This window comes from Leuresthes tenuis, unplaced genomic scaffold (assembly GCF_036924035.1).
Source record: "Leuresthes tenuis unplaced genomic scaffold, fLeuTen1.0.hap1 SCAF_16, whole genome shotgun sequence".
In the NCBI taxonomy this organism is placed as follows: Eukaryota; Metazoa; Chordata; class Actinopteri; order Atheriniformes; family Atherinopsidae; genus Leuresthes; species Leuresthes tenuis.
Genome location: NW_027325370.1, coordinates 13,609,711 through 13,635,799, shown reverse-complemented (window position 1 = coordinate 13,635,799; position 26,089 = coordinate 13,609,711). Strand labels below are relative to the sequence as shown.

At 38.8% G+C, this 26,089-nt stretch overlaps 1 protein-coding gene across 1 annotated transcript in view; it reads right to left on the bottom strand.

Moving 5' to 3' along the window:
- Positions 1–1,548: 1,548 nt before the first annotated feature.
- The window catches only part of nphp4 (nephronophthisis 4), a 160,759-nt gene continuing 136,218 nt past the window's right edge, over positions 1,549–26,089 (bottom strand). The window contains exons 22-30 of the mRNA XM_072367193.1: positions 21,791–21,980; positions 21,457–21,540; positions 16,173–16,329; positions 15,773–15,843; positions 14,960–15,045; positions 13,097–13,268; positions 8,491–8,670; positions 5,150–5,293; positions 1,549–1,790 (exon numbers count right to left, since the gene is read on the bottom strand). Of these exons, the coding sequence (XP_072223294.1) occupies positions 1,650–1,790; positions 5,150–5,293; positions 8,491–8,670; positions 13,097–13,268; positions 14,960–15,045; positions 15,773–15,843; positions 16,173–16,329; positions 21,457–21,540; positions 21,791–21,980 (1,225 nt within the window). The 3' untranslated portion in view covers positions 1,549–1,649. The remainder of the gene's footprint in view (positions 1,791–5,149; positions 5,294–8,490; positions 8,671–13,096; positions 13,269–14,959; positions 15,046–15,772; positions 15,844–16,172; positions 16,330–21,456; positions 21,541–21,790; positions 21,981–26,089) is intronic.

The window sequence follows — 26,089 nt, the reverse complement described above, 5'->3', positions numbered from 1 at the left end:
TAAAGCTACACAGCTGGTTATACCGGTAGAAGCCGTGTCTGCTTTATGTGTCTTCCATCTTCCGTCACAACCACTCCAAAGGAGAATGTAGCATGGAAGTGAAGAAATTGTAGACAGTGATTCATTGTATGACTGTACAGTCCACAGACATTAAACATACCAGTGATTATAAGGTCCACCTCACATGGCGTGGCTTGCACATGACATCACTGAAATCTCAGAGTCTGGTGTGTTTAGTCAAATCCTGCGGCTATCAACCTGCTGTTGGTTTACCTTTAAGCTAAGTTTATGGGCTGGAGGGTAATTCATAGGATGAAAACATAAAGTGAGTATTATCCTGAAAAAAACTGAAAGTCACAGCTAAATCAGACAGCTCATGCATCATAATAGCAGCTTCAGCTAATCTTTACCTTGTACTCCTGCAGAGAATGAGGACTTAGAATATTGTCTTGTATTTTACTTAACAGTCATGTTACAGAGGATTTACTTTAAGGCTACAATGAACAGGAGGAATAACTGCAGCAGCAACAACTTACCCACATTTGGCATTTGGGAGTGAAGATAAACTATAATTTAAAAATTTAACCCCATCCTTTCAGCCTAAATGTCTAAAGTTGACTGGTACATCTTTCAGCGTGGTAGCAGAGTGTCAGAGGGACAAAAAAATTTGTGAATAAAGCTCAAATGTGCATCTTTGTAAGCTCTAAACACATTAACACGAAACACAGAAGACGCTGAGGCTTGAAGATGTTAGAGAAGGTAAAGATAAAGTGCACAAGGCTTAGCTGCTATCTTTGTTTTATTAGGCTTTGCTGCGGTGCTGAGGCTTATTTTTCTGCCTGCATTTTAATGAGAGACAGCGAGGAGGCAGGGTGGGGGGGGTGGAGGGATTGTGTAACTCTGTGTTACATAACACAATATGCATGGCCTTCTCTCTCTGTCTCACATCACCTCAAACAGGGAGATACACAGTGGAGCAAGCATGGGGGGGGGGTTTAAAAGGGTACTGGTGTTAATGAGGGCGATGTGAAGAGATGTGCATCTCGCTGAAAAATCATACCTCATTACCGACATGTTTCTAATAATGCCGGGGATGAGGATAAGTTGTTTAGAAAGTGCAGGGACATGGAGAGTGGACCCTGGCTTGTCTTAGATTAAAGCTAAGTCATCAAGTGGCATTCAAGTGGATTTGCTGGCTAATTAAAATGGGTGAAATTTTGCTGCTTTCACTCTCAGCCTACATGTGGATGGTTTGAGCTTGCACTGTCAAACATTTGCTGGACACTTCAGAGGACAGCTCAGTACTGGGAATTAGCCTCAGCACTTAAAGTAAATTAAAAATCTTTTGCTGCTTTGCTGAATACAAAACTCAGCTCGTATATAACAATTAAACTATGTGCAGTGTGTAAAGCTTTTTAGAGAAAGCACATTTGTCTGAAACTAACTGGTCGAACCAGACACCAAAGCTCATTCATACGGTTCTGAGTAACCCACCATTCCATGAAGACCACAAAAGAAAATGGTACACAATGAAAAAAATTGGTTTATTCTTAAAATATTTATCAAATACAATATTGTCTTCATACTCTGAAAACAAATACAGATCATAGAACATACAGACCAGTCAGCATTTCTGGTTCTGCTTCTGCTCATGAATAGTTGACCTTAACGCAGAACGTCTCCTCCGTCTTCTCCTCAAGGTTATTCACGTAGACCAGGATCTCAGCGGAGCCGGGACTCTGGCTGGGGGCGAATCGTAATCCGATGGTGTAACTCTCCCCCCCACCAATCTGAACACAGTGAACATGACAAACTTTGCTCCGTATGCTTTCTTTTTCAAATGCAACCACTAAAGCTCTGTACCAGTGTGTCAATATGTGTGCAATGTGGGACATTTTTATGATTTAGTTAATCTAATCTGATGCATTTCTTTGTTAAGATATAGCTAATATTTTTTTTCTGATCCCCTAATCAACCATTACGTGTGACTGCTGCTGCAAAAATAAATGATGTTTGGACACTGAAAAAATTGGCTTGACTCTCAGCCAACCGGCAACAGAGGGTGTTGTGAATATGTGCACAGGCCAGCCATGTGAATCTCTACACATTTTCCATGAGGATGAATTCAGAGGATTTTCTGTTCCCTCCTATTTTTTGCAGTGGCTGGTTTCTGAGTAGCAACAAATACCAGAACATAAGCAGGTGTGAGAGGCAGCAGTAAACTGCTCCTCTTCTCATTAGTGATCTCTTGGCCTACAGCCAGCCAGCAAAACTATTCAAAAACCCAAATGCATGGGAACTCTGATGCAATGAGGATTGAATAATTGTGCTGGCAAGTGTAAATGATGAATCCAACTATTCAGGTTAAGAATATCTAGATGGAGCATACAGAGGCTGAAGCTCCTCGACGCAGCTGTCCCTGGTTCAGTTCCTGGCTTGGGGCCCTTTGATGCATGCTTCCCCCACCCTCTCTGCCCTGATGTCTGCCCAGAAACTTTCTGATAAAGGCCACTAGTGCTGAGAAAATAAACAAATAAAAAAATGAAAATCTTGGTGGTGCTAATCCAGGCTGAGAAAGTTAAAGACAGGAACTTTGTGCAGTTGAACACAATAAGTAGAAATGTTGACAAAGGAATTCTTATGGTTACTTTACACTTCTTGTATTGTTGCTTGCTCTGTGCTGTGGGATTGATTTAGAAAAAGCTTAGAAAGAGTTTTATAGAAAATAAGTTTGCTTTCACAGTGGCATTACGTGGATTTCAATGTAAATTTGAACAATGGCTTCCTTGTTAGCGTAGCAATAAATCTACTTTCCACTGTTTATTCATCATTGGTGCAAAATGTGTCCATGAATAAGCTTTTAAAGGAATAATAAAGGACGGTTGTGTGCTGACTGGCTTCTGAGTTCACAAATCAATACTTTCTTTGAAATGAGGCATCACACCTTTTGATTTTACAGCTTGTTTCACCATGCTTTGTTTTACATGAATACAGAAGCCCTTTCAGCCATATATGGTCAATAATGGTTCAAGCTTTGATTTGGCGTAATAAGCCTGTTGCTGTGATCTCACTGATAATACTGTGAAGCAAATGAGACCCAGAAAACCCAATAAGAGTCCCAGCCAAGGACTAACAACGATAAAGAGGAGCTTAGTATCATTTATGCCCTCAAAGAACGTCCCAGTTGAGCAAGTCTTTACACAGTGGGAGTAAACAAATAATTTTACTAAAAAAAAAATTAAATCCAGGTTGGATCCCAATTAACTTCCCTGAGTCAACACTTCATCATATCACAGAGTTCATGTAATTCAAGACAGGGACCGAGATCTTTAAAAAACGTAAAACATTTGCTTTTCAGAGCTGAAGATGGTGCCTTGAACAGAGCACTCTCCACTCAGACACACCTTGCCGTCATTCAGAAATCAAAACAGACAGTGTTTGTTTTAGTGTCTTCAGCGCAGTCATTAGATTAACTGTAATTATAGTAATTTGTATAGAAAAAAAATCAAACATGTTACATAAAATGAATGCCCTAGCTACAAAAATACTTAATTGCATATCCACACAGTGTAAAGATTTCTCCAGACTAATTTCATAAATGGTGTCGGTAATAAGAAAATAAATACACAAGAAAATGGTTTTCCTTCTCAGTTGTTCTAACCACCTAACATCACACTTGTTTTTCTTATTTTAGTCTAAATTACTGGTTTCTCTATGTGGCCTGCAATTTTGATTATTCTTCGCTCTAATTAAAAGGAGACAGCCCTGCATGCTGTAATGCTTTTCTTGTCAAGGATCATAGCCCGCAAAGATCTTTATTTGGTCTTTTTGTTTGTTTGTGTTCTCAGTATTTCAATCAGACATTAACTGTCTTCCTGTATTTTCTTTTTAATAGCCTCAGCAGAAATATGGGTCAATTTGGGGGATTTATGCTGTAATCTTTTTCAAAAGCATAGCTGTATTGATCTCTCCTTTGCTTTTCCTTCTAACGGCTGGTTTTTATTGTGGTGAGGTATTTATGCCAAAATAGAGAAAAGGATCTCCACATTTGTTACATGCTGGAAGCATAGTAAAGACTTTATAAGACACCTGGAGACTCGCTGACAAAGAGGAAAAAAACAGGGCTGCTTTTCCACTCTGTCCAATGCCTTTGTAATGATGCAGAGGCTTCAGGCCAACAAGTGCAAGACTCTTTAATTGTTTGTTTTTCTTTTACACAGGCTTTTATTGTTCTTCATAATTCTATTTGTTCATTTCAACTGATGGTGTCCCATTTGTTTACCTATTTTATCCCATCTTAAATAAATGAAAGGCATGGAAGCGACTCCGGTGTTTCATGTCAGCGATCGAGTGAATCTGAAAGACACGCTGAGGCTGACTACATGACAGTAACACAGCTGCAGTTATGACTATCATATTCCTCACACTCTGCTCTGAAAGCAGACAAGCAAACCAATTCACTTTTCACACAGCAGAGAAATTAACGGAGAACATGAGAAGCTAGAAATCATTATGGTCCTAATCTCCCCATCGGGATGACAAGAAAGTTAAAGAGATTCCTTCATAACTATTTGTAGTTAAATAAAACGCTTATTGGCTGACCTTCTCATGAAGTCTGATTTCAAAATATCAGGATGTCGGTGAAAATGTACTCAAGGTTGAACATTAAGTGTCTGGTGCATTGTAACAATGGAAGAGCTGCATGAATGATTCTGGAGCTGATACCAGGCTAAAATCTCACTCGAGCAGAACACTGTTGAAAAATCCAGTATCTAAACTGGCTACAGCTCCTACAGAAATATCTCCGTTGCAGTTTATGTCCACAGAAAATGTCATGAATTGAAGGTTTAAATAGGTGGTGCATCAACCTCATCTTTCAGTTGTCTGTCTCACAGAGATGCTTCTATTTAGTTAATACAGCTGCCTATGCAGGCAGTGTAATGAGGGATGTTTCTCTTGCACATCGCACATGGTCAGCAGCTCTGTCCATTAAAACTAATGTTACTGACATTATTTACAGTCTGTTCACAACGTATTTCTCTCAACCCAAGTAAACCACCTGACAAGGTTTTGTCAAGGCGTTAATCAAAGTATTGATTTTACTCCAAACAAGCAGAAAATAACTGTGTGGCCTCCTGTCTCATCTCACCTGGAATTGATCCTCTTTGAACTGGAGCAGGTCTGGATGGTCAGAGCGGAGCAAGAATGTGCGGCTGCTGGTGTAAGGGTTGGTGTAGGTGATCTTCCTGGAGCTGCCACGCCCACCACCAACTGGGACACCGACTTCAAATGCCTGCATCCACACATGTAGATAGTTTGCACCACACTGGTTGTTTACGAAATAGTGAAGATCAGTTACGGCATCATATACATGTTTAAAACCCAAGGCACAGTAGCCTTTTTTGGGCATGGGGGAAAGAGCAAGGTAAATGAAAGGGGCAACTTGAACATGGGGAAAAATTGTGTGATAAGTTAACAAGGCTATTTCCATGCCTGGATATAAATCCCAAATGAATATATTTGTGTTTAAAGAAAGTTCTAATAAGTATTGTCTTAAAGGTTTGATTACTATAAGTAAGCTCGAAATTGCTTGCTTATTCAAACTAATTTGGTTGTTTGTCAAGGCTTTAGTTTTCAATAGTAGTTATTCTCATCCCTATAATGTCCTGCAGTTTGAAGATACTTCTAACTGCAGTTATAATTTCTGTAATTAACATCATGATCATTAATTTAGTCACTTTGCTGTAATGTGGACAGTTGATCATTGGTCATGGCACTTGGTTACACAGTCAGTCAGTTAGACTCTTGGTTTAAGAAAGGAGACAGCAGTTATAGATTAGATTGGCTTTTAGTGCTCATCTGGGTTCTGCTGCACTTAGCCTTTTCTTGGCTAAAGCCACAAAAGGTGGGAGAAGTCCAGCTTACCCAGATAACTACAAGGGTGATTCAAGCACTGAATGTGCACTGAGTTAACAATGGTTTTGAATTAGACATTTTAGGCAGTTGTATATCATACCACTGTTTTTAAGAAATTAATTCAAAGAGCTGCTGACAATTAACAACATACAGTATAAAATTTAATCGTTTTATTCCATGAATGCTATTTTCCAAATCCTGTGATATCCACCATGCCACTGAGCCAATTAGGGCTGTAAAATCCTAGTCGACTGGTCGACTAATTGGTCGATACTTCTGGGTAAATGAACCGAATCGACCAAAATCGATCAGAATTTTGGTCGATTCTGGTCGATTTTTTGCCCTGTTCATTTCATACAGTCTATGGTTAATTTCATCAGGAGGAAAGTACCAAGTGCTTAAGGGGGTGTTTTCAGATTACCCCTGTTTCATAGGAAACAGCCTGTCTTCAGAGAACACCCCCCTTGTTTTCACTATTTTGGATTAGCCCAACTCACTAGAAACAGGTAGATTGAAGAACGTGTTATTCAACATCCGGTGGTTTGCTGAATATTTATTTTCATTTGATTTTGAGCGTTTCATTTACAGTGAGTCCTCCTCTATCATCCATGTCAAAGACATCGGCAGTGTGGCAGGATTTTACTAAAACAGATGGCGGGAAAAAAAGTCGAATGGAAAACTTGCAAACAACAGTTTGCATATCACAGCTCGACTACAAACATGGTGTATCATCTATAAAACGGTAATATTTCAATATTGTAGGCTATTAAAATAATATTAAACATATTTAAACATTTTAGTCTAATAATCGTTTATTCATTTTATAACTGAAGGCGCACCCGCCTGCAACGACAGTAGCATCCCTCAGATACACCCAGACTACGCTGGATGTTAAGCCTCCTCTATCATCCAAACGTAATGCAGTAATTTGCCCATGTCTTGATCTGGGATGTTTGATAGAGATAATTTTCCCTAAATTGCCTTTCGTGTTTAACCGCCTTCTTGTGCTGATATCAGTGTATTTTCGTCAACCATGGGCTATTACATTGTGCAGATGCACCTAATGCAAAACGCTGTCAGAGTCGTCAGACTTGAGAATTATTTTGGTTCATTACAGCCCTAGAGCCAATGGCAGTTTGTTTGCAACTTCAGGTGTGCGCTCTCCTCTCTTGAACTCTGCAGCCTCACTTTTTTTTTTTTCACCTGATCCAACACTAACTTGAGTGTCAGTACTTGATAAAAATTTGCCAAATTTTTGTGCGACCCTCTCAAGCTTCCCAAAAGGCTTTACAAAATATGTATCAGAAATGCACTGGTACTTTCCAGGACTTATATTAAGACTTGAGTCATGAGTGAAATCAGTGAAATTCCAATTAAAATTCAATAGATGGCTGCAGAGCAGATTGCACTCTCCACCACAGTCTTACAAACGATATTCAACATCTTGCTGCAAACATTGAATGACAGTCTTCCACAAGAAGAAGAATCTACTCTGTCACTTCTTCTGGCCAGCCTCAGACTTGCATCGTGCATGTGATTGTGGAGGCATCCACTCCTATTTTTTGGAGCTTCCAACATTACAGTGTTGACTGAATGTTTTTAAAATGACAGGAGAAGTCAAAGAACATGATCCTCACCAAGCTGCCTGGTTTGTCCAGAGAGAGTGGGCTCGCTAAAGCAGGTAGGTATTGGCATCTTCAACCACAACCCCAGGATGAAGGAAACTGTAGTGAGTCTTAAAAGGAGCTTATTAACTTACTAAGGTCAGCTAATAGCAGTCTCTCTGTTATAATGTTAGGGGACTGGTCTGTTCTCTGGATAAGGCTTAGGCTGAAGTTAAATAAGTAATGAAAAAGGGGGAGGAGACTTAGAGCTGGCGAGCAGCAGAGTAATACCTCAGACACTTAATAGCTTGCTTGCACACTTCTAGGCACCAACAGACTGTCCAAGGCACCAACAGACTGTCCTTTTACAATAGATAGACAAAAAGGAAATTATTCGATGAGTTAACCAGATAAGAGGCAGATGGGTGACAATGTTCTGGCCTTCAAGCAGACTCCTGGCACTTAGTTTACACAGTTGACTTTCTGCTGACACAGTGAAGAAGGAAACCTCATATTCCAGCAAAGAGTGTTATAAATCCACTGATCTGGGAGAGAAATGTAGTTTTGCTACTATTTATTCAAATTGTGGATGGTTGTGGTATAAGTATGTTGCCTGATTTTTACCCAAGAGACTGTGATCAAAGTTTGATGTAGGACTTTTTTTTCTTTTTTTTTTTGTACTTGGAGTCCCAGGAGTGACTGTTACCTTTTGTTATATTTTTACATTCCCTCTCTGTTGGGATATGCCACTGACATGTAATTTTCATATCTAGGCAAGGTAAAACGTGACACTGTCGTAGTACCTTATAGTGTTCATAACAAGCAACAGTGCTATACTGGTCTGGAAGTAAAAAGGTACAAAAGCTTTCATAACTGGAAAAGGAAGACCTGCTCTGTGGAAAAGGCAGGACGAGTCCTCATCTAGAAAAACTGATCAATTAAAAATACTTGAGGTCAGAGAAATATGTACCTTGGACAACACAGGACGGTGGACATTGAGACAGAGCAACCAGGCAGTGACCAGACTCTGCTGCTCCACGTCTACTGCATTCACATACAGGAAGCGGCTGCCGACCTGCCATGGCTGCACCTTCAGCTGAAGCTCCTGCACTGCTGCTGGAGGCAAAACAAACACACCGGCTGGGTCCACCTACAGAGAAAGAGAGGGCAGTAAAGGTTGATTGAATTTGGCAACGTGGTGACAAGATGTTGATTGGGTGGATTATGAGAATGAAGAGGACACAATAAAGAGAAGGAGAGCCATTGACCAAGTGACAGTGACACAGAAAGGAAAAGAAGAGGTGAAAAACGACAGAACTAATGAGAAATGTTGTTTAAAAGGGCGAGGGGAAAGTAAGGAAGGTGTTCTGATTACAGGATGGTGGGTGGGAGAAAGGTCAAGTGAGGTTCGGTGAAAAGGCAAAGAGAGGAGGCAGACAATGAAATGAAAGAAAGAAGAGGCAGAAAAGTGACAGACACAAGGATGTGAGAATGAGATTTACTGTGCAGCTCTTCTTAAATCTGTTGAGAAAAGCAAAGCTATTCTCTGACGCTGAGCCTTATCCTGTTTTGTAAGACTCCTCCACTGCGGTCCACAGTGAGCCAAACCTGCTGAGAATCAGATCAAAGCTGCCACTGATGCATATGGTGAAATCTTTTAAAAATACATCTGTCGCTTTTTCAGACGTTTCTCCATTTGTACTGGGAAAACAAGTTTGGGTCATACAGTGTGCACGCATGGAAACTGACTGTCCATCACCTTTTTTTTTTAATATGGGTGAGTATTATGAAATGAGGGAATGTAAAACTCTGTCTTGTCCTGTACTCAGTTATGAATTAGAAACAATCGATCAAAAATTAAGGTAATCTGATGCGCCTGGTACACATTTTCATGTGTGCAGTGATCTAAGGCCCATTTAAATTTTTCAGATGTGTCAAAATCTAATCTGACATAATTGCAAAAAGTAGTTGAACCTAATAAAATGACAAGAAAATACACATTATGCTGTCAGTCTGCATTTGTATATCCTTGATAATGATTTGAGTTCCAACCTAGGATTATAACAAAGGAGACTGTTGCTATTCCGCTGTTTCATGCAGCTTGAAGAGCAATTAGCAGAAAATCATTTTGCTCTTCTGAAAGAAACCTGGCAGGAGAAAAGCTTTCAACTTCTCATTAGATGTGTAAGAATCCAGATATTTTTTTTTGCTGTTATGATTAATTTCTTGCTTTTTACTCTGTTCTGTGCAGCGCTTCCTTTTGTGTCAGCTTTTTCCGAAAAAAAGAGAAGAAAATAAAACAGAGCAGAGGAGGGGAGGAATTGAAGACTCCAACAGAGGACAATAAAGTGTCTTGAATTTAGAGTACGATATTTTCAATATATATTGCAATGTCTAAAAATGCATCCAAAACCAAAGAACTTATGATGACTGGGATGTTGGTCTACTGTCCAACATGTCTGAATATCTGAATATAAGTCAAAGGTATTGAGAAATAAAATGTACCTAAAATAGCAAAAAAAAAAAATATATATTCTGCTATTTCATGTCTTTATTGAACACACTCATTCAACATTCAAAATGATAATTGGAGCCAAGTGTAAGCACACCTGGAGTCTTGTTAAGAAAATGAGTCTGGAGGTGTGGACCAGAGCTAGTTTGAGTGATAAAAACCACTTAAACTTTTTGAGTTTGCTCTGCACAAGAAGAATATGCTTATATGAGCCATGCCTCGCCAAAAAGAGCTTTCAGAGGATCTGCGATCAAACATTATTGATTTAAAGCTGGAAAGGGTTACAAAGGGATTTCAGAGACTTTAGAAATTCACCAGTCTACAGTTTGGCAAGTGATCTGCAAATGAGACTCTTCAGAACTGTAGCCACTCTACCAAGAAGTGTGCGCCCAGTCAAAATGACGCCAAGAGCACAACGAAGAGTCATTAATGAGGTAAAGAAACAACCCAGAGTGACAGCCAAAAGTTTGAAGGTGTCATTGGAGCTGGCTGCCATGTGTGATTGTGAGTCTACAGTATGTAAAACACTGAACAAGCTTGGTGTCTATGGCAGGAGATCACCAAGGAAGCTGCTGCTCATTAAAAAGAACATTGCTGCGCGCCTGGATTTTGCGAATGAGCACATTGACACTCCACAGCAGTGTTGGCAAACTGTTCTGTGAACTGAGACGGAACATTTTAGAAAGAACACGCACTACATCTGGCGTAAAAAGGGCACTGCATAGCATCATGAAAACATCATCCCAACTGTAAAGTATGGTGGAGGAAACATCATGATCTGGGCCTGCCCAGCAGGTAATCATCGAGGGTAAGATGAATTCCAAGTATCAAAAAATTGTGTGAATGTCTGTAAGACAGCTGAAGTTGGACGATGCAACAGAACAACGACCCAAAACACCAGAGCAAGTCCACAACAAAATGGCTTCAGAAAAACAAAATCCAACAAAATGATCCTTTTGGAGTGGCCAAGTCAGAGCCCAGACCTCAACCCAATAGAGAGGCTATGGAATGACTTGAAGAGAGTCATACACATGAGATGTCCAAAAAACTATGACAGAGCTAAAGTAGTTCTGCCTGGAAGAATAAAGACTAAAGATCGACGTGAGCGATGTGCAGGTCTGATCCACAGCTACAGGAAGCACCTGATTGAGGTTATCGCTGCCACCGTGGATCAACTAGTTATTAATCCCAAGGGTTCACTTGCTTCTTCCACAACCATTTTGAATGTTAAATGAGTGTGTTCAATCAAGACGTGAAGGATCGTAATTTCTATTTTCATTATTTTAGGCACATTATATTTGTCAATACTCTTGACATAGATGAAGATCAGATTAAATTTCATGACTAATTTATGCTAAAACCAAGATATTCCAAACAGGTCACATACTTTGTCTTGCCGCTGCATGTGAAAAGGGAGATGGGGAGTGACAGAATAGGGAATGTGCAGAGGGTAGCTACCACTGTTGGTTGCATGCACGTCTCTTTTCATATGAACTCAAATCAGGATTTATGTGTTTAACTGCACTGCTATGATTCTGGGTGCAACTCTAACTCTGTCGTGACAGTCAGTGACAGACTTAATGTGGCAAAACTTATCAGTGCAACTGATTATGATAAATGCTCATTGCAAAAACCGTTGCCCGCGGTCCGCAGAGCAGCTAAAAAAACCTGACGTCATGGTAAGTGTTTGAGCATTTAAGATGAGCTCTGCAAATTGGAAATGGTTTATCGCACCAGTACATGAAGTGAAATCATCCTGGAATGCTTTGTCAAGACAGCAGTGACAGAAAGACACTGTTAGGTTTACCTTTCACCTCCAATAAAGCATGTTACACTTATCATTATCAACACATGGCTCACGTTCTGTTAGTACTACTCAGTTTATATACATTTTTTTAAACATCATTCTTTATCGCTATCATATACAATGTAATTTCTGCACTGCTGCACATTGTTATGGTAATAAAACCTTGCAACATCCATCATCTGGCATTGTTATCAATCCATTTCATATTTTCTGTTTACTTCAATCTATCTAAGGGTGAGATATGACTCAAACTAATATTGGAGTCTGTAGGTGCAGATTGTGAATGAGTAAATATATATGTTCCAGTGATGCTCTTAATAGCATACACTCCAGTGAAATGAATCCATGTGACAACTATTTTAAGCTAAGAGTTAAGTGTTAAGTGAATTCCAGTATTTTTCTAAAAAGGTATATGACAAATTGGATCTATCATTACCAATATTAATATAACGATGACTCACATAGGGCATCAAAATATTACTGAAAAAGGCTTTTTGATTTAATTTGGGAAAAGTATATCGTTCCACTGACTGAATTATTCTAAAATAAGAATGACAGATAATTTGGTACTTTCATTAATCAGCTAAAACAATAAAAAAAAGGATAAACATTACATTATTGATGATAAAAAAAAGGACCACATTACAACCAAAGCCATGTCGAGAGATGGTTAAGAAAAGACACCCAGTTTTTCAAAGGGCATTTCCCTACTGGGTCTAATATCACTAATGTATCCATGGGCAACAAACTGAATGTGTTGAATTTAATTTTAAATAAAAGCCCCATCCTAAATTAACCCACCAATTCAATCCACATAGACCGGAGTGAGGTTATTGACTCAGACAGACCTACATAAACCAACACTGGAGGGAACATCATGCTTCAATTCAAGGGCAGCTCCTTTCAAAAAGAGTAGCGATACACGTTATTTATCTTACAGTTTTTACAGCTGCACACATGCACGATTAGAGGTAGTAAAGGTCAGTCCAGGCCCTCTTGGTTAATTGTAGACATATCAGGGTGAAGAATAAAGACATCCTACAATACACAAGGACACTCCCACTCAGTGTATTTTTTCTTAATCCTTCCAGTATTGGTTAATAGAAACCTGTGTAGACCCTTACTCGCACACAGCTAAGAGTTGATTTCTATTTGGATATATCTTGATATGGGGATGCAGCCCACATTAGGGAAAACACAATGATAAAGTTAACTGACAAATCATCTACAAAGTTGAAGATCAAGTGAGAAATGTACCTCAATCTCCTTGGGGTGTGATGAGAAACATTTGACCTTGCGAACAGTTTGTTTCCCCCTCAGAACTACTGACTGACAGCTCCGCTGGCCCGTCACACAGCTGATGTCCATCCGTTCCAGGAAATGTACGTAAATCTGCCAGATCTGTGAAGGCACTGCCATCCATTTATCGCTAGTGAGGAAAGAAAAAAAAAAAATGTCATCAAGAACAATTAAGCTCAGGCTCCCTGGAGATGAAGCCGGTGTGGCGTGAGGTTGGAAATGAGCAGGGCTGATCTACGGCTGTTCTAGCATTTTAATAAGCAGAAACATCACCGTCATCATCCACTCACTAGTGAGATGAAGGGAATGGAGCCTCGGAGGCCCGAGCTGACTCTAAGAGTTGGAAGCTACATAGTCACCTGCTACAGCTCTGCTCTGAGACAACAGCACTCAAAGAGCATTTGGAGGATATCTGGAATTGAATTCAGTTGATATTGGTTTCAGAGGGCAGACATGACATCAGTCAAATCTGAACCTGCTGATGAGTGATATTATTCATATGATGAACACTCAGGAGCATCAGGTTTTTTACTGAAGCTGTATTGTAATTGTGTTTAGTAATTTCCCGGCAATAACACTGTCAAGGACTCTGAAACCCACCAACTCACAGCATATCACATGCTGGTAATCTGATTTTCTGTTGAAGATTTGTATGGTATATCCAAAAGGTTTTCCTAATCTTTGTTATTTGGCAACACGTTCGGCTTCAATGTCTCTTCCTCAGTTATGTGTGCTTTCTGATCCTGTACCATAAAGAAATAACGACAAATTAGAATCTGGTTAAACTGAAATCCTAAGGCACTCGCTGAAGAGTCTTTTAATCAAAGTAGACCTCATAAACGGTCTGTTTTGATCTGAGCCAAAGAGCAAAATATTTCTACTGAACCAGGGATCAAGTTCATGCTTCTATGGCCTGTTTTCAAGTGACCTGTGTCACTGGTGAACTACAGGCTCGTATTTCTTGTGTATTTTTATTTTGAACTCTATGATTACTTGTGCTGTTCCTGGTAGTCTGCTTTAATCTTTATTGAAATGAGCAGTTTGCACCTGTGTTAGTTGATCAGCACAGTTTTATGACCTCACCCGCAGTACTCAACACTCCCATAGGCACTATTTATGATTTGCGACCACACACCTGTGATAGTAAATCTCCAACTCAGTGGAGGTAGCACCCTTTTACCACAGCAGATTAAAAAGAACTTTTTTGGCTGTCTTTCATCCATTCTCACATGCACTCACACAGCAGTGGATGACACAGCTGGCATAGCAGGTGCAGTTCTGTCATTAGGAACTCCTTGGGGTTCAGTGTCTTGCCCAAGTACACTACTGCATGTGGAAAGGGGGAGCTGGGGATTGAACAAACGGCCACAGGCCTGCTCTACCACCGAAGCACACTTGCCAGGATATAGTCAAAAGAGTTCAAATGAGTTCTTGACTACAAGTGGAGATTTACCAATGATGTCATGAGCAGGTGCTCCAACTGACTGAAAGCAACAGTGTCAGTATTTAATATACACCTTGAATGTTTCATGAAGTCACTTCACTGGCCTCAAGTTTACCATCAGAGCGTTTTGAGTAACAATAACTGTGAATATACAACATTTCAAAACTCACCCATGACATCAGAGTCAAATGATAAATACTTGAAGGCACAAACACTATGTGCATAATAATGATGGTGATTTGAAAGACTAGGGGACTTATTCTGTAACTTCAGGCAGGAAAACCCCTAAACTGCTATGTGATTGGTAGATTAATTCAAGCCTGTGTGAACATTTGAATTAGTCAAAACAGAATGCTTCTTCAGGCTATGATACATACGTGAAAACCATTACAAAAAACATTTTTATGTGTGGACTGGGATTCCCGGGCACTTTCAAGTATACATCCTGAGGCTCCCCTGCCACCTAGACAGAAACAAGAGAGAGAGATTTTAAAATGAAGGGTAAAAAGAAGCTATAAGAAACATGCATTTGTATCATGTGTGCTGTGATGTTAAAGACAGAAATAAGGGTGCAATTCATGACTGGAGTGATTCAATAAAGTGCTTTCCACCTGAACAGATACCAGTCCCCTGGCAATGCTAATGTGGTTATTTGTACAATCCCAAACCAGAAAGAGTTGGGATGGTATAAAAAATGCAAATTAAAGTGACTCTTACATTGACTGTGATGTTTATTCCATCACAGACAGCATGAAGCTAAGATATGTCATAATTTGTCTTCCCAGCTTCACTTCATTTATTAATATTCATCCATTTTTGCATTTCCGGCCTACAATATGTTCCAAAATAAATCTGGGACAGGGGCATTTGATGAGGACTGGGTACAAATGCATCATCTGTATAAGGCTAAATCTTTGAGGAGTAAAATTGAGCACTATATCTCCAGTTTGTTAACAAATGTGTGAGAAATTATTCAACTGTTTGAAAAAAAATTTCCTCAAAGAAAGACTAGAATTGTTTTCTGTGTTTTATTTCATTTTATTCCATTCTAGGTTTAACAGGGATCCAATGAAGAGAGGGTCAAATTAAGGAATCACTTTATTCTTTTTTAATCTTCCTTACCATCCCAACGTTTTCTAATTTTGGTTGTAGTTGGAAATGAAACATGCTGGAGAATAATGTTGTCTCACCAGCATCCTGGTCTGGCAGATAATGTCAGGATCACTGCAGCGCACAGATATACTTGAATCTGGGTTTCCATCTGGTTAACACACAATTCACACACAATTAAAAAAAGTTAATATATACTAAATATGATAATAAGAGCTAGGATGTGCCTTACATGATGTATATGAATAAATTGAATACACGCAAACATGTATGTGCTGTTTATGTTATTTCTGCTGTCTTCATTTTATCCAATACATTTTTTCTTGCTTTTCATTACCTGCTGTTTCTTGCTATTTCTATATTTTTATCAATTCAATCTCATATAAAACTACCCAAACTAAACAGTCAGGGAAGCAAAACTGGGAGCTGTGGCACAGGGAGTAATTAATGATGAGGGATATCTGTAGTATCACGAGCAACCTGTGTGGTCATTGCATGGTGACAGGCGGATGGCCTTCTTAAGGAAACAACGTTCAGGGTGGTAGAGTCGGAAAGTCTGGCCCACAACGTGGGGTATTGGCTCCACGTTCACTTGGCAGATGGCCATTGGCTTGCCATCCTCTGCTTTGAATGTAACCTGTGGAGAAAAGGTGAAAAGTCAGCAACACTAGCAGCATGTCACCCCCCTGCCTTATGTTGGACATTTCTCGCAGTTAAAATACATTTCAATCATCAAACTGCAAAAGCAGTCAAAGCGGCTTGGTTTGAAGCTTTGTCATGGAAAATAACATTTGACTGCAAATGTTGATTGATAGTTTTATGCTTTATTAATCAAAACACTGTAGTCAAAAAAGTGCAGCTGAGCTCTCTGTGTATTGATTATGTTACAACATCCAGATTATTTCAAAGTATCCACAGGCGTATTTCAACCAAAAACACTGAGAGCTTATACAGCCCAGGCTCTATTCAAAGAGATATAATATCATTCAAGCCCTGGGCATTTCGCCTTACCACAGAGGTCTAAGGTACAGGCCAGATAGAGCAAATTAATTTTGTTGAAATATCACTCTTCACTGGAGTGTCGTATCGGGCTTGCAGTGTTGTTCAGAGGAGCCTGCATGGAAAAGCAAAATGAGGAAGTGCTCTTCAGTTGTGTTACCTCAAAATCTAATAATGTTACACTTTTCTTAAGGGCTTTGGGCGTTTTAATTTGCACCTTAGATTTTACTGCTCCGTAACAATCGGATATCAACATTTTATTAGTCTGCTTTGTGTCACAGTCGCTGCTGCCAGTGTGTGTTTGTTTCCAGGGCAGAAGAAGGAAGAGTTTAATGAGGAAGCTTCAGCTTCAATCACTCAAAATCTATTAATGTTACACATCCATATGATATGTCTATATGTTATGCAATTTCTGTTTCCTTCTGTTTCTTTTCATTTGCAGACATTTTATTTTAGGGTTGCAGCATCAAAAAAACTAAACAAAGGTTGTTTCTGTCCGCTCTGGAGCTCCTTGAGCTTATTGTCCAAAATAAGAATATTGCATAACATGATCAGAGCTCTCTCTTGTAAGTCATTCTTAAGTTCATCACTTTGCAATCTGCGCAGTGTCTCTCATCTTCTCAACTGATTGAGCAGGTATGAATGTCTGAGTTTGAATGTTACTGTGTTTACACAGTGGCACAACCTAAAGTCAGCAGATTTGATGAGTTATGGTGGAATTTAAACTTGAGATGACTTTGACAGAAAGGCAGAGATAAAACACTGAGAATATGTGACCAAACAGGCCTTTAAAGTGTCGCAAGCCCCATCCAAAAGACTTTGAGTAATCCTAAAAGATCTACCTTTGAACCAGTTTTGACAGTTTAACGCCTGTGTCCTGCAGTGAAAATAAAGGGGGGTGAGGAAAGGACCCTCAGGCGTTCAGCAGTTTAAAGAAATTGTCAAGTAATTATGTGACAGTGAGCAGTATAGGAGGTTAGTATGGACCAAAATCCAACCAGGGAGTCAGGCTATAGAACATAATCAAAGTCCACGCAGATTGATTTTCATGTTCCAATTTTCTCTTTCATATACGTTTGGCGATGGGGATTTTTTTAGCACAGGGTGAGTCAGGTAACACGTATTAAAAGTAGCATTAGGGTCTAAGTATTCTCGCTTGCCTTTTCTCTTTGTATAAATATTTAAACAATTTTGGAACTCTCTCATTAGATATTTAGGATACGCATTTTAATTCCTTAACTCTCCTCAGAAGCATACAGCTGGAGCTGGAATTATCATGTCTTTTTCCTGAGGCAGGCCAGTTCGAAATAACATACACATTTTTAAAAGGAAGCTGTTGAGAAGCTTTTATTACCAAAGAAAATGATTATGATGGAGCCTGCTGTACACTAGAATATAAAAAAGTTTGTTGGTATCTGACGACTGAAATCCCAGAAGACAGCCTGAACATCCTTTGAAGATTGCTTCATAAAATAGCCGCCAGGATTTGCTCAAATCGACAGAAATGTGCTTATAAATATGCACAAATTCCATATGTTTATCGCAGCCATATACACACAAACACATCAACATTCTCAGACACTCTGAAATGTCTAACCATCCAATGTTTCATTATATTCAAAAAGTCTCAAATTGGTTTTTCGGAGATTGATAACTGTTTAACTCTAAAGCCATTTGGCTATTTGGCCAGATACAATTATGGAGTAAGTTGGCATTCGCTGACCAAGAACTCCAAACACCGTGCCTTATAAACACCAAAACCTGGTTAGAATAGGGACAATGATAAATACAGTAAAATATACAAAAGTTCTTGAAGAATGCAATCTGCACACAACCTGAGACTAAGGCGACGGTTCATCTTTAAACATCACAATAACCCAGAGCTCACAGACAGAAAATCCTGGAGTGGCTTGGGGACAAGGTTCTGACAGGTCATAAGCAGACTGACCAAAGCCTAAACTTAAACCTCGTATTACAATGAATCTATGAAGAGATCTGCAGAACGCTGCTTTGATGTCCTTCATGTTCAGTTTCACAGGACTTAAGAGGATCCCTGCCAAGAAAAATGGTCCAAATCCAAGTGTAATAAGTGTATGAAGACTTAGTCATAAGGACTGTACGCTGACACTGTTGCTGCAGCAGCTTCAACTAAATATTGTGAGAAGGGTTTCTGATTATTTTAGAGAGAGAGAGAGATTTCAGTTGTTTTTTTTCCCATAAATTTATTATTCAAAATTTGTTATCATGGGCCATTGAGCACAGATTGATAAGCAAGCAAAAAATTTTTAACATATCATCAGTTAATTAAACATAATTGATAGAAACAGAGGATGTTTAGTGTATACCCATGAGAAACATCTATTTAAAATCCAATCTTTATGATAAAGTGTGACAAACAGAAATAGTTAACTCTGAACTTGTCTCAAACCTTAACAAAATTAATTCTGCCCCACACGTTTATCCTCTGACAGTGACATTATCCAAAGAAAAGACGCCATCCTCTTCAGATTCAGCTTTTTTACTGATAGTGGGGTTTTTCCTTCCAGAATTCGCTTGCATTTATTTGAGTCTATCCGTCCCTCAGGTGATAAAACAAACTGTATTTCAATTTTATTTCGTGAGCTCTTGGCCTTTATCAACAGAGGAAAGAGGACAGGGAAGCAGGCAGAGGGAAGGCGATGACAAGAAGCAGGAGGTGGGACTCAAACCCCAGCCAGCTGCCATGGGGCCTTTCAGCTTCCATACACGGGCACCCACTCAACTAGTTGATCTTCCCGGCACCCCCTCCAGCTATACCTTTGATCATTGTGACCAAACAATTCTAGTTTAACAACATCAGTCTAAAGGACTTGCTTTCAGCATGACTTTTGGCTTGTGAAGATGCTCATTTGCAAACTTCTGATGCTGAATTTTGTGGTAAAGATTGAGGGCAAGGTTTTCTTTTGATGACTTCTCCAGTAAGGTAATATTTTCTCCTCCACTCCAGTCTGCTAAATCTTCCTGCTGGTCTATTTTCAGTCAAACTGAGGTTTGGAATTGACTTAAGCAATCCTACAAGCAGATCTCTTTGAAAGTTGCCTCTGTCTTCAAAACCTCAACTTGACCTTCAGAAAACCATTTACTTTAATTCAGCTGCTCATAGTAGCTGGATACTAATTGTTGGGGTTAGATTTGATGAGTATTAAGAAAGCTTTTGAAAGCTGTATCACCTGCTCGTGAAAAGCTATAGTTCCAACAAACTAATTAGGTCATTTGCATGATGCTCCTTTCGTTTTTCCACTTTGAAATGATTATTTTTTTAAATGATGGACAAAAATCAAATGATTAGAAAGCCAAAATGGAGTGTTTCACCTTTAACTTTTGGAGATCCGTTTATATTCTATCACTTAGCTGCTTGCAGTGAAACAGCAGTTATGGATTAAGCTATGCATTTCGAGACAGAGAAATAAAATCTACTGTATATCTTGCTACAGTACAAAATAATCCTACTAATGAATATGAACATTAGAATATCCAGTAGATATTAGTGAACTTGACACAATTTGCTCATTGAGCACAAAGCAGCTGTCCAAATTGCTGATGTGTCAGAGTTGCAGGCTCATGCTGACCTGCAGAAGTGGCCCATATCTGGCTCTGTTGATGAGTCGTGACTGACAGTGGTGCAAAAAGCTGGCATCCTGGCAGCTCGGCTGTTGAGACTTGTCAGCTTTAGTGGGATACATATTTGATCCAGACCTGACCTATTTGACCCGTTGACAGGATTTTTGCTCATAGCAGCAGTGCTGACCCTGGTACATAATATCCAAAAACTGGAGGCAGAAGCACACATGCTTGACAGACTGGCAAATATTTCACCTCCCTGTGCAATCTGAAAGCTTCACGATACTGTACACATTAGCCAGATGAGATGGCTATCTTGTTTTTAGCAGAATGAAGATAAGAGGCAGTATTGTACGAAAGATAGCACCAAGAGAGCCCAAATTCAATTTGATATTGACTCACCAAAAAGAGGACTACATTTTGGTGACTGCTGTAAGACACAGTGGCTGCAGAACACACCACAAAGCGATATCATCTTACAACAATAACAAGCACATTCACATGTTTCTGTCTCATTTATCTTACATACTATTAACTGTTCCTTAAAGTTTAACCTGTCTTCAATTTGGAGAAAGTTTCATTCTCCAGCCTGACCTTTTTATAGTTGGAGAGAATAAACAATGTTCAGTAAGATAAAAGCAATTTTCACCATCAAATTTGAGTTGACAGTCTTGTCTAGTTAGTGTAAGTTTGTAAAGAGTTGGCACATCAAAGTGTTCGTTATCTCTGTGGGAGAGAAGAGGAGGGAGGAGACGACGCATTGCCATTCCTCAGAGAGTTGTCTGGGAGTGTGTGTGTACACAAGATGTTAGACTTTGGGATGGAGCAGAAGGGTAACCCGACCGAAGCTCAGAATCAGAACCTCCATACTGTAGCCTGAGCTTAGGTGTCTGTATCTGCCTCTGTTATCTGTCTCATCATTACTTGATGTGACAGCCAGGTACACAGCCACTTTATATAAGTCAAGATATAGTTTTTCAAAAAGGGCTGCCATACCTTCAAGCTTTTAGAATGGCAGTAAAATATATCACAGATTATAAATTACAATGATTCCAGCCTACAGACAAACACAAATGAGATGAAGAGGCTAAAGATTGCAGACAGAGATAAACATAGTTCACTATACAGAAAATATTCCACAGGGCATGATAGGACAACTCTGTACCTTGATAGTTTTGGCAGTAATAAGATTGGACGGGTTCTTCTTGGCCATCTGAGAACCTTTGCCTTTTGGCAGGAAACTTGGTCCCTGTGAGGATTCGATAAGAAAGAAATTTGATCAAAACTGAGAATCTACCAAAAAGGAGCAAATGAGTGCAAAGAAAATATTACATACATATTACAAATATTACACATTTCCAGCCAGCAATACAGGATGAAACCACAACCAATGTAAGTAACTTTAACTAAATCAACTGTGGTCAATAATCCTTGAGGTGCAGCAAGTTTTAATGCTTCTAAAACCCACAGTCAGAGTAAGTCTCTGGTCTACACTTTACCTGGTGGGCCCAGGTATGGTCGCAGAGGAAACTCTGGTATTTCATTGGAATGTGGACGCTCTCTTTGGGCCGAAGGTAAACCCTTGGAACTGGGTCATCCTCCTTCACGTGAAACATGTTCAACTCCACTGCAGTAGGAGTTTTGGTTTGTGCTTTGAAGTAACACCACTCCTCAGTATTCGTGATGACACTGGATGAGAAGATGACAGGACATGAATGTGATCAAAGCAACTTATTAGAACCGTCCAAGATCAGAACTGAACTTGTTTCATGATCAAAAATGAACAACTGTCTATGTATAGTCAACGTTTATTACATGACACAAGGCGGTGCTGAGCAGGACAAACAAGGCAGTGTATATCGAAGCATTTTGCTGAAATGTTCAGGTAAAATAGAGGAGAGAAAAATTACATCAAAAGTAGCAACTCACTTTACCTTATACTGTCACACACAGAAGCATACCATCCTCAAACCAACCGATTAATGAAAATGTTATGATTTCTTCATTATTTTGAATAATTTGTATAGAAATTCACAGATGTACAAAACTGCAGTAGTTCATATTTTATATGAATTTTTATTGTGGCCCACAGATGTTACAAATTAGGTTTTGGTTGTAGTTTTGTCAGTTTAGATAACCGACTTTCAGAAAGTCCCAGAGAGGCAGCACAGCAATTTGTGTAGATCCTGATCTACTGTGTACTGGACTAAAAGCATAAAAACTAAATCTAGAGTCAAACTGGTGGTAGTTAATAGTTATTAATGTACTTCACATTTCTCATATGGTATAGTTTTATTCTCAGTATTCTCAGGAAGCTCAACTTAAAGAGCTTTAGACTATTCGTATATTACTTAGGTAATAGTTTTATTACATTACTCACCCTAATCTCCTTCACTTTGAAAAGTAAAGGAACTTCACCATCTTATTTTTCATTTTAATCTCAGAGAATATATAAGTGCATTTCAACCTGGTCTTTTCTGCCTACATGTATATTTGGGACAAATGAGGTAACTGAATTTTTTTTATTTCCTTCACAAATAGTCTAACAGAATAATTAAGTACTATCACTGGCTTTCAACCAAGTCTAACCCAACTGGTTTAGGTTTAATTATGTGAATTACCAGATTAGTCAAAAAGAATAACCCTAAAACATTAGATATAGTTTGGAAACAAGTTCTTGTTTTGATGCATTGACAGTAACAATCACACTGTGTGGCATTTAGCTGTCTTTAAAGTTACTTCTTCAAGTAAGTTGAGTGGATTTCAACTGGAGCACACGACAAGTTTGAAAACATGGAGCCCAATCACACTCACTGAGACTTATAATGCTCGAACAAAATCCGCATCGTCTCATCAAAGAAATGCCATCAGCTTTTTTTCACAAACATACAAACTCATAATATAAACTGTTTCTTTGAGATATATATTTTAGTTTAAAACAGTAAAACTTTTGATAGAGGGATAAAACATCCATTAACATTTATCCAAGTAAATAAGAAAAGTCACAAACATGATGGTGTCAGCATGAGAAAGGCAAAAAACAATTATTACTACTCACTCTCTCACTCGTACAACCTGACTCTAGGAAATTTATAAAATGACAAAACAGTAGTGAACTAAATTCTGCAGCCATGCACGTCACAATACTCAAACACAATGCTTAGTTTTTAATTAGTGACAGCAGGTATGAAAGTGGTGTAAAAAGGCCAGTGAAAAACCCTATTCATTCCTCAACAAATGAATTTAAAGGGTGCAGAGAACAGGAACAGATAAAGCATTCCAAAGAAAGGAAGCCGCATCTCTTCTCCCTCAGTTTCCTTTAAATGCAAAAATTTCACGCACAAATGCATATAAGGACGTGCTGCTTTAGACTTCAAAGGTTCCTGGCCACAGGCATTGAGAGAGGGAAATTTCTCTCAATAGGAGACTGAGACTTCTTGAATTTTTCAGAGCCCCGCCTTGCTAACATTAGAAAAAGATGCCACAGTCAATTTTATGAAATTTATTTGGAGATTTCCACCTGCGCAGTTGAAAAAAAAATTGGCCTATGGCTCAAACAACAAAGAGTATTTTTATGTGTCGGTTTCACCGGCACGTCTCTTTAAAAACTGTGGGGTTGATTCGTTTCAAAAGTAATCAAATGGAACAAGGCAGAAAGTGAAGAGGAAAATCAGATGGCCAGAAGTAAAGCAGAAACAAGAAACAGAACAAAATACAGATGTATTAGACAATAAGAGAGAAAACAGGAACAATTCTGAGTTTAAAAACAGCACAGAGAGAGATGACATAAAGAGAATAATATGGAGAAAGAAAGAATTGAGAAAGCTGTAACATCGCAAAGATGATCTACAGTCTCCTAAAACTCTGTTTGCCATCAGTTTTCACTCATTCTAGGCTCTGTCAGGCCATGTGAAAAAGGTATCCATACAAAATGGATGGCAACAGGTAGCAAACGTGCTCTCCACGTCAAAAGGAGCCTTTGGGCTTGAAACCAGTGCAAACATCAAAGCTTATGCTAACCTTGTCTTTCGCCAAGTACTCTTCTCCCTTCAAAGTCTGATGCTGGAATTCTGCGTGAGGGTCAGACTTCTTTCTTGTTTGTTTCTGTAGAACAAAGAGCTAACCCAAGGCTTTCTTTGTGCTCTCAAGACATGTTCTCATCAAATATCAGATGAAATATTGACAAAGAAGCACCAACAGACTCAGTGCGTTGACCAAGCTGAGGAACATTTGATCTAGAAAAGGTCCTATACTTTAGCCAATTTAGCTGTCTCAGAGACAGCTGTAAAAAAGATCTTAATGAGATCATAGATCAGATCTGCTGATAATTTCTGTCTACCTCAATGACAGATGCATAATCACATGTACAGTACAGGGCTACGATACAGGTGTAAAATACTAGAGTCATGTATGCAGGGATTATTTTGGTTGTGAACAAACAGAATATAAATTTTCCTCGGAAACATTCTTGTGAAATCAGAGATTTCAAGGATTCAAACCTCTTTGACATTCTAGCAGTAGTTTTAACTGAAAGTGTTTTAAGTTTTCATTTGTGGCAACGATATTAGGACTTGTCAGTGTCCTTTTGACATGAAGAAATGTTCTTTTTAGATCCCATTGTAACACATTCAACACGATACCCTTCCCATTTTTTACATGTGTTATATTCAACTAGAAATATCAGTAACTACTTTTTAATTGGTAAGAATAAAGGTTGTCGATAATGTATTTCTGTATTTCCATGTGCTGAAAAAGGACCAGTTGTTTGTGGAATGTGATTTCCTATTTCACAGAACAACTGCATTTCCAATTTGTCAAATATACTGTAATCATTTCAGATACCAACAAATCAGTTTAAAGTCTTTGCTTAAGTGACTTACATTGAGGGTTGGGTTAGATTCAGAAAAATGCCCAAGAATATTCTGGCATGCAGTCTGGGGAAGATATGGATCTGTACCTGAGCTACAGCAAACCCTGCAAAATGTCGACTTGAATAGTGTTTATTCTGGGTATGTTGCTCTGTCTCAGACGTGTCTCCCTGGTTGGCACATTCATGAAATATATGCACAGTTTAATAGATCTATTTGATTTTTTGACAAGTAAAAATGTATTTCTTTGATACAGAAAATTAATCTATCATGAATTTAATTGTTACTCCAACAAATATAAATGTCACAGATTCAGTATTATATATCTGAAAATACTCTCTTAAAGCTGTAGTTACAGTTCCAAACACACAGACTGATAACTCGATTTTGAGTCACTATTGCATTTTTAATATTTAGAATTCCAATTCCAATATCATTGGTGTAAAAAATACACCACAAGTTATTATGTACAATGAAAATTAAAGAACAGTTGTCAGTAATTAACATCTAGGTAAGTGAATAGAAGTTTAGAACAGCAGCTAGTCAAAACTGCCCCGTGGATATGTTGAGAAATTCTTCTTTTATCTGTGTGAAATGTGGTACTGTTATGCAAGTTTTGCTCTCATTTGTTGTTTGATTAGGCCTATGCTCCAAAACACTCCAAAACTACTTAATTAGATTGAGGAAAATTAAATTATTTGGGGTAAAATACACTCTTTTATGTTGTTTCCAGTGCTAGCTGACCTAATACATGAATGGTACCCAGTCTGTTATGGTCTGATACAATGGGGTTATGACAAAGTAGCACGATGTCATGGTTTTGTGTACAAAATATCTGTAATAGAGTTTTAATAGAGGTACACAAATATTCAAGGTATACAAATGCACCTTTCCCAGTCAAAGACCAGCCAGTTTCCAGCTAATTTCAGC